The 9,253-nt window shown below is 43.4% G+C and overlaps 2 protein-coding genes across 3 annotated transcripts; both read left to right on the top strand.

Annotated features, from left to right (window-relative positions):
* Window positions 1–373: 373 nt before the first annotated feature.
* On the top strand, window positions 374–1,427 carry LOC4351972 (ubiquitin-like domain-containing protein). Its single transcript, XM_015764098.3, has one exon. The coding sequence runs from the start codon at window positions 381–383 to the stop codon at window positions 1,293–1,295; it is 915 nt and encodes a 304-aa protein (XP_015619584.3). The 5' UTR covers window positions 374–380; the 3' UTR covers window positions 1,296–1,427.
* A 302-nt stretch (window positions 1,428–1,729) lies between these two features.
* Window positions 1,730–5,039, top strand: LOC4351971 (uncharacterized). 2 transcript variants are annotated; one of them, XM_015763139.3, is made up of 5 exons: window positions 1,730–1,986; window positions 3,241–3,302; window positions 3,434–3,538; window positions 3,749–3,889; window positions 4,748–5,039. In XM_015763139.3, exons 1-4 carry the CDS (start codon window positions 1,794–1,796, stop codon window positions 3,878–3,880), a joined length of 492 nt encoding a protein of 163 aa, XP_015618625.1. In that variant the 5' UTR covers window positions 1,730–1,793; the 3' UTR covers window positions 3,881–3,889; window positions 4,748–5,039. The 2 variants fall into 2 exon arrangements, with proteins under 2 accessions (XP_015618625.1, XP_025878078.1); XM_026022293.2 differs by lacking the exon at window positions 4,748–5,039 and having other exon boundaries at window positions 3,749–4,173.
* The last annotated feature ends 4,214 nt before the right edge of the window (window positions 5,040–9,253 follow it).

Here is a 9,253-nt window from a genome sequence, read left to right as displayed (position 1 = left end):
CTGCTAATAGATAGATAGCACATCCATTGATACTAGGGAACAAATTTGCTCAATAAAGATGTCAGTGGGCTTCACTGTTTCACTTGGCCTTTTTATAGCTAGATATAGTCAGCACTCATCATTCACTCACTCTCGATATCTTCCCATTTCAAATTATTTGTAATCAATTTTGGTATCCAAGTAATACTGTAAATCTCCCAAGAATATGATCAATTAATTCGCAATACATCCATCTTATATATAATAATCAATTTATTGGATGTCAAAAACAAATAAAAATCTCCCAAATTAGTACATCCAACCCAGCTAGAGCAATCAATGCATTACAAAACACACACACGCACGCATGGATGAACCACACGAAACAGCACATCGCATGCATGCGCCGGCGATGCATCGATCATCTGCACATTATATGGGGATCTCGATCGCATCGTGCGGCGGCGATCGAGAGATCAATGGAGGTGACGTTGGAGACGGTGGCGGGGCGGCGGTTCACGGTGGAGATCTGGTTCTTCTCGACGGTGCGGCGGATCAAGGAGTACGTGCTGCGGCAGGAGGGCATCCCCGTGGAGTCGCAGCGCCTCTTCTTCGCCGGCGCCGAGCTGGACGACGACGGCGACACGGAGCGCTACTCCATCCTCCAGGGCTCCACCGTGCTCCTCCTCCTCCCCGAGGACGGCGCCGCTCCGCCGTCATCCGGTGGCGGAGGCGGCGGCGGCGGAGGGACGAAGGCGATGGTGCGGGTGGTCGTGAACGCGCCCGCCGCGCTCGCGGGGAAGGGCGGCGCGGTGACCGTGGAGGTCGACGCGGCGGCGTGCACCGTGGCGGGGCTGAAGGAGCGGGTGCAGGAGGGGACCGACGGCGCGCTGCCGGCGGCGAGGGTGGCGCTGATGTTCGGGAAGGTGGAGATGGAGGACGGCAGGGCGGTGGCGGAGTACGTGCCGCCGGGCGCGGCGGCGGACGGGACGGCGACGGTGGTGGTGTCCGCGGTCGTGCGTCCTCCGCCGCCGCCGACGCCTACGCCGCAGCCGCCGCAGCAGCCGCGGGTGACGGTGAACGTGAAGTGGGGAGCGAAGGCGGCGGCGGTGGAGGTGAGCGACATGCTGGCGGTGAAGGACCTGCGCGCGGAGCTCGGCGGCGCGGCGGCGCACCTGCCGCTGCCCAAGGACGGCGGCTACTTCTTCATCTACAAGCAGAACGTGATGGAGGAGGACCGCACGCTGCGGTGGCACGACGTCAAGAACGGCGACACCATCGAGATCTTCAACGGCAGGGTCACCGGCGGCGCCTGATCACGAACCCAATCAATCCAATGGATTTCCATCCTTGTAAAATTCCTTTTTCGTGTAAACAAATTCGGTAAAATTTCGTTGGGACGCGTTCAAAACTTCAAATAACAAAATTAATGAGAGAAGAGAAGAGTTAATCCAGTGTAGTATGTTGAGCGAATGTCAGGTCGACGGCGAGGTCGTCATGGTCGCCGTCGAGGAGTAGCGCCGGCGAGCGGCGATGACGAAATGGGAGGCGGGGTTTAGGGTTTCCGGCGGGGAGGGAAAGGTCTGGTATTTTTCTGGACTATCACGTGGACTGATTTGGGTCGTTCGATTCAGATGGAGGGTCGAGATATGAGCTCTTTGCCGCAGTAGTAGCAGACTCGTTTTGGTTTGGGCTGGCTGCTGGGCCAGGCCGCAGCTTGACCCGCATCGAGGTCCAAATCCAATCACCCAATCCATTCGTCGCCGCCGCCGCCGCCGCCCCCGCCCAATCTCTTCGCCTCCAATCTCCACCACATGGCCGCAGCCATGGCCGCGGCGGTCGCCGCCCGGCTTCCTCCGGCCGCCGCTCGCCGGGCACGTCTTGAAGCCACCACCCCGAGCTCTCCCTTCGCAGTCGCAGCTCCCCGCCGTGTCATGGCGCCGACGCGCCGCCCGCGACTGGGTACGCGCCTCGTCGTGGTTTCCGCGCAGTCCAACTTCTCCAGAGGTCGCTCCCCTTTCCCTCTCCTCCTCCTCTTCTCCCTGATCATCTTTTCTGCAGTGATTTTGCTCCTGTTGCATCTAGTACGAACTTTGTTTTAACCAAATCGGCTAGTCTTTAGGATAAACCAAATCTTGGTCTTGTCGCATCCCGTTCGGATTTCGGAATGCGTTGTTGCAAGCTCGTAGGACTTGGTTGCGTGCCATCAGAGGCATCGCGTGAATGGATGCCGCCAGATTTTTCTTTGCTTCTATAGAGCATGGGTGTCATTGCTAGTCACCAGCATTATGAATGCTTTGTATTGAATTTGGAAAATTGGACACTTTTACCTTCTCTGAATGTTGCCTGAATTTCAAACATAAATAAGATAAACCTTGATGTTGTTATTACTGTTGTGCAATATATGCATCATTTTTAGCTCTCCAACGAAACTGTCACTGTGCGTGTACAAGGATACTATGATGAATACAAAGAAAAAATGGGATGAGAACCCTCAATCCATCATTGGGACCTTTGCGCAGCACTAGAGACAGCACACCACATTACACTTAGGTGTCAGACCTGCTACAGGCTTATGGGATATGCTTGGACTGCTCTATCTTGCAAATGGATCAACATCACCCTTAGTTTTTAGAAGAAGTAATCAGAAGTAATCATAACAATGGTAAAATCAAGCCAATTTGGTTTGCAGCCTGCACACATACTCTTTGCAAATCAATTAGATTCCCTAAAGGCAAAACCTGCAGCTTCCTAACATAGTAACATTAAGCTACAGATATGCGTGGCTCTTGATATTTGGAGCCACCATGCCAATCCTAATACCAAACTGAAGATCAATGCTTGGTGTGAGTAGCTAAGATAATTTCACCTCTACAGTTTGTATTGTAATTTATTGTCAGTGTTGTACTTTAATTCGTTTCTACTCTCTTGTGTATTCCCCCACCCCTCTTTCTGTATTTTTATTCCTTTTCCCTCTACCCTCACTACAATCCTGTATTTCACCATGTCCATTAATGAAATGGCTATAACTATGAGGTAGAGCATCCTCTACCTTTTAACATAAAAAAAAAAATCCTCAGGTTGTATATAGTAATAGCATTGCGACTCTGTTACTTTTTTGTGAATAGAAAAATATATATGCTCATCCTCTAATTGGTTAATGCATATTTTTTTAAAGGAGTATCATGAATCATTATTTTTTTCATGGTGTGATCATGATAATGGTCTTGGCACTCTCTAACACTTTGCATATCACAACAGTTGTTCAAACAGCATGGAAGGTTGGTAGGGATGCTGTTGAGGCAGGAACTACTCTAGTCCCAGTATGTGCTGCTTAACTCATCAAATTATGTGTATCTCTCTTTTGTTATATAGGAGTATACACTAATCATAAGCATTATTAAGTTCAGTAAACATTGAAAATGTGCTAATTTTTTCATTCAATATGTGACAGGGTTCGGTTCCACGGCCAGTTGCCAGGATAGGTGTTACCTTTGTTGCTTTGTCCATTGCCCTTTTTCTTCTCAAGTCTGTTGTCTCCACCGCATTCTTCGTATTGGTATGTGACTGTGGCATACTACTATCTTTGATCAACAATGTGTTCTACGGAATGTTTAGCAATACTATAGGCATGCTTTAGTTGAGAACTGCAAACATGCCCAATAGTTTCTACAATTGGAATGTTTATTGTCAAAATTCACTTTTATCCATCTTTATGATTGTAGTTTAAATTATGCATGATGTAAGATGATTTTTCTCATGATAACAGGCAATGATGGGGCTTATATACTTGGGTTTCCTGGCTATGAACCCAAAGGAGGGCTCTAGGGTGGATGAAGGAGCCAATTCATCTGAAGACCCTGTGGAAGAAGCCCGGCGCATAATGGAGAAATACAAATAAATAATCTCGGTATGTTAAAACAACTACTGCATTCGCCACTTGGAATATATAGCTTGGTCTCTTGAGCCATCAATATGTTCATAGGGTGCTCATTATGCAAAGAAAGAATAGGTGTGATTTTGGCTCGAGAGTTGAACTGTGGACATGTATAGCAAGAGAGCTGGTGTACAATATCACAGTAGTAATTTGATTCCGCATCAGTCTATTGAGTTGTTGTACAGTTGTATTCGGTTCAACTCAGGGTGCCATTTGAGCTTACTTTAGAAATGATAATTGAATTACTCAACAGAAAATTGTAGGCACAAATTGCCTGGTGTATCAGTAATTCGACATTTGCTGGGATATTGATTAAGAATCGATCAAATCGTCGCAGCTCTTCCCCCAGGCTGGAGATCGTGTACACAGCTTTGCATCAACATTTTCCATTTTCCTCAGACAGACCTTAAAAATTATCAGTTGTCAGAAGTGGCGGAACTACGTTCCTGCATAATTGTTCCTTCTTTCCATATTAAACAGACTGTCATTTAGAGTAGATAATACTAACAAATTACAGCCACAAAAATAAAACATTATCAAACAATTTCTAGCTCTAGACAGAGCGATTTGACCCAGGACTTGATTTTACACACCTCAATTCTTCACTGTCTAAAACACACTCTAAACTATAAAACCGGGCATTTTACACCCCCTAAACTATCAAACCATTTAATATACCCCCTAAACCAAATCAGAGAGGTATTTAGCTTACATGACATCTATGTGCGTGTGTCATTCTGAGTCAGCAAAATTATTAAAAAATAATAATGACCACACATGCCATTGAGACCCTTTTACTCTTCTCTCACCATGTTTTCCCCGCTTCTTCAGATCTGGAGCGCGTAGCAGCCAGTGGTCGGCGAGCTTGCTCCACCCACGACTGCCTCCATACACCGGCGAGTCCCTCCCCCTCCAAGCACCAGCTTTGCCACCACCTCCCCGAGCACCCTATTCTCCATGCGCCGGAGAGCTCGAGCTCCTGTTCACTGACGCATCCTTGAGCACCTCCTTAATATTTTTATTTTATTTTTAAAATAATTCTTTAAATGATATTAATTCATAACCATTGTTCTTTAATAAATATTATTTGAATTTTATAATTGAATTTAGAACTTGAATTTAATTCCTTTTTAGATTATTGTGGCACTGAAAAAAAATTAAAATATAATAAATATCAGCATGCATGAGGAAATTTTGAAAAAGATTTTTAATTATTCCAAATTTTTGTTTCCGTACTTTAGATTTGCACATATGCGATCACTGATGAACCAGTAGGAAACAGGATCGGAAACATTCGCAACTTAATGGAAACAAATATAATCAATATCCTCAAACTGAATAAGGAAAATAATATTATACATAACGATTTGATATTAATTGTCATTAACAAATGGTAAATTATCACACCAACAAGATATGGTTGGCGTATATGAAAGCATCTCTATAAGTAGTAATCCTGAATCATCCACCTCTTGATGATCGCATCCATATATCCACCATTAAATCACGGCCGAGATCGATCGAGACGATGGACGTGACGTTCCAGATGTGGGCGGGAGGGGCGCTCCTGGGTGCTAGGAAAGGACGATCGTTCACGGCGGAGATCGGGTCCACGTCGTCGTTGCAGCGGATGAAGACAGCCGTGATGAATCAGGAAGGCTTCCCCGTGCAGCACCAGCGGCCCTTCTTCGGCGGCGTCGAGATGCAGGAGAAGGGCGACGACACTACCAGGGAATACTCCATCGTGAAGGGCTCCACCATCGACCTCCTCATACCGTACCGCTACCGTGGCGCCGCCGCCGATCGCTGATTAATTAATTAGCTAAGGCAGCGGACGTGGATGGCCGTAGTAAAATGGAGGTTATAGTTAATGTTGCTGGTTAATTAGGGCATCAAGAAGTACGCTGCATATGCAATATAATAATGCATTTGCATGCATAAATAAATTGGTATGATTTTGTTCCAATTGTTACGTAAGGCAGAGGCAGTAGTGGATCAATCCTAAAATAACACGAAGCGCCTACAAATGAGGCGCCTAATTTTCACGCTGTTTTACCGAGTAGATCGAACATGTTTTACCGAGTAGTGGATCAAAAATGTTTCGATCTTATAAAAAGCTGAAAGATAATCAAATCACCTCATGAAATATTTTGCTACAACGTATGAAACAACGGTTTCTAAAAAATGGGCTTTGTTTCATCCTATATAAAAATAATGTTTCAACAAATAGCAAAAGAATATTTCAACTCTTAAAAAAATTGAAACACAGTAAGATTACTAAATGAAACAATTTGGTTCAACGTATGAAACAAACGATTTAAAGCCATTGCAACACTTATAACCTCGTGTACATCAATAAACCACGTGTCCATTAAAATAAAATTATGAAACAATATCAAAATCCACTACAACATTTCATCCATACATATTGAAATATCATGAGTACACTAGCTGAAACATTGTTGGTGGAAAAAAATGGATTCCCCTAATAATGCGTTTCCTTAATATGTTAGGGATTTATTACAACGGGACGCTAATGGTGGGGACGGCTGGAAGGCGGAGGCGCGCGTGGGGGGCACCAGATTTTTTTGCGCCGCATCGGGCGTCCGATCCCAACATTTTCAAAAATAACGTCAATCTATAACTGCAGGTTTATTATATTTTGCATACATGCGTAGGGTTTACAAGTGGTATATATATATATATATATATATATATATATATATATATATATATATATATATATATATACCATTATATCCATAGCTGGTTTGCTAGCATAGGTACCACGGATCACGTTGATCTATCAAAGATGATCATGTCTGACAAGTATGTCCGGATCTGAAGTACTCCCTTCATCCCAAAATATAAGGCATAACCACTCATAACATAAAGACTAAGAAAACATTTAATTACCTTCTTGGTTAGATCATCTTGATGCATACAAGCAATGTGATTGGAAGGTTTGATGATATAAGATTTAAAACAAATTAATTTTATAGGACCAAAAGATGCTAATTAATGTATGCATGTATGCATGTCTTATATTATATTATAAGATATGAGATAAAAGTGGTTGTGCCTTATATTTGGGATGGAGAGAGTAGTGCGTTTCTACAAGGTAAATGGTGAGGGAAGAAAAAAAGGGAGACGATGGCTATGCCCTTTCAGTACTACAACTCCGCTGAATGTTTAATTGATCTCTCGTCAGGTCAGGACACTCCTCGTCGCCGCCGCAGTTTTAATTTGCCCCCATATCCGGTGAGGACGACGACCAGCCGCAGGCGGCGCAGCGGTCGTGCTTGGAGTCGAGGAACTGCATAGCACCGTCTTGCCACGATCGTCCCCGTCACCCGGACCAAAGTATAATCCAACAACAAAGATTGTTTGGGAGTATTGTATTTGATTTGAGCTGCTGTTAGTTGCAGATGTTTGGTTCAATAAAAGAAATATACTCTCTCCGTTTCACAATATAAGTCATTTACATCAATATAAATGTGAGAAATGCTAGAATGACTTATATTGTAAAACGGAGGAAGTATATCTTTTATTTTTATTTTTAGATGGAAGAAGTACATCTGTTTAATTTGTTAAGCATTTTGAAAGGGTATTGTTTTACCCGAGTAGGTTTAGATAAATCCTAGTTTTAACCTTTGACTGATTTATTGATATAACGAATTGATTGACAAATTTATAGTTTTTTTTTGAAATCATAGGGGATAACTCTGAAGGCACGTTTCTATGTTCTTACACAATTAAACTGCCATATTTAAATTTTAGGTGTGTGACATTTTACACCAAAATTACACCGTTAACTGTGAATTTTGGCAATTGCCGTTGGTCATGATCAGGTCAAATGGGGAACTAATGCCATAATTATAGTTGATTCCGTTGAAAAGTGTACTAGAGTTTAGAGTTTTTTTTTTCGAACTTCCATAATAAGGAAGATTTGTTTTAAGTTTTCTTTTTCTATAGATAGTGTTTTGAGCCGATCAGGTCGTGCTGGAATCGGAATCAGTTAATTTCCTTTTTCTGCAAGTTAGCCGATTGAGTAATATCTGAGTCGGACTTTTTCCAAACCAAGGCTATAAATATGTATACCTGGGTTCCTTGTAATCAAACAATAATTCAATATACAAGTTTTGGCGCATCGCTAGCCCTATTAAAGTTTCGATGAATTATTGTTTTTGAGTTTGGCTGCATTTGTTTCAATCTACGGCTTGTGTTGACGGTCCCTAACTACGTCGATTGTCAATTCCAGCATAAAAGCAATTTAAAGAATAAAAAATGGTATACCAAATTTAGAGGCAGTGGTTATTACTAATCATTTTTATAAGTCTTAGTGAATATTTATATGCAGGTGAATAATGGGTGAAAACCAACCGCCATGCGACGAAAAACACCTCCGAAAAATCGAACGTAAATACATAGATTGGAGGCCCCACATGACAATCAAAACCACCTACCATTGTGCCCAACCAAAGTATAACATGTAGAGGGCCCACCAAGCAGCCTCCCAACTAAAGGTGTGGCTTGGAGGTGGGTCAAAGGGGTCGACCGAACCCAAGGTCGGCCAAATCGCCTTTGCCTCCCTTCGCTATCTGCCAACATGTGGAGCAAGATCATGAAGGTCCAATAACAATTATGTTTGATCCCCGGGATTACACGACCTCCAAACCATTACTACAAGTGGAGTATAATTCATTTACAAAGTTAGGCTACTCTCTAGTAGAGGTAGAATTTAGGAAGAAAGTAATGGGAAGCTCTAGAAGGAGTGCTCCAAATATCGGTATTGACGGTCATTAAGTACCAATTTCGACCACCAACTAGCACAATGCATAAAGGAAAAATTAGTATTTCTTACATGTATACCAATAATAAATAATGTAGTTGTATTAGAATTAGAGAATTAATATGGATGCAGGAATTATACATCAAAGTGAAAGAGAAATGATGCCGGCATGCAAAGAAATACACTTCCGGTGAATCACGTGCGAGCACATGGATTGAGGGGCCCACAAGTCAAGCCAAACCGATGTAAAGTTGGGCCAATCCATGGGAACCATCATAGGTGCCCACCTGTTATCTGCTGGTGAAAGGCGGTGGAGAAAGGCGGCGCTGAGGGTTCGGCCAAAACAACATTGCGACCTCTCATCCTGGCCCTCCACGTGTGGCTCCCTGGATGGCTCCCAATGACAGTTGTGGTTGTTTAACTGCCATACAACCGCCATAAGCCACCTATAAAAGGAGCTCACTCATTTCACTTAGAACACAAACCTCAAGGAGCAAATTCCCTCTTCCATATTGTATTCTCTATAGTTCTAGTAGAGATAAGTC

Source organism: Oryza sativa, chromosome 12 (assembly GCF_034140825.1).
Source record: "Oryza sativa Japonica Group chromosome 12, ASM3414082v1".
Classification (NCBI taxonomy): domain Eukaryota; kingdom Viridiplantae; phylum Streptophyta; class Magnoliopsida; order Poales; family Poaceae; genus Oryza; species Oryza sativa.
Note: the sequence above shows the minus strand (reverse complement) of the source record. Positions and strands in the feature narration are given on the sequence as shown.

What these genes read in the sequence shown, in the direction of transcription:
- LOC4351972 (XM_015764098.3), top strand. Translation starts at nt 381, where the DNA reads ATGCGCCGGCGATGCATCGATCATCTGCACATTATATGGGGATCTCGA.
- LOC4351971 (XM_015763139.3), top strand. Translation starts at nt 1,794, where the DNA reads ATGGCCGCAGCCATGGCCGCGGCGGTCGCCGCCCGGCTTCCTCCGGCC. An exon ending in GCAGTCCAACTTCTCCAGAG is followed by an intron (nt 1,987 to 3,240) that starts GTCGCTCCCCTT and finishes ATATCACAACAG; the next exon opens with TTGTTCAAACAGCATGGAAG. An exon ending in CAGGAACTACTCTAGTCCCA is followed by an intron (nt 3,303 to 3,433) that starts GTATGTGCTGCT and finishes AATATGTGACAG; the next exon opens with GGTTCGGTTCCACGGCCAGT.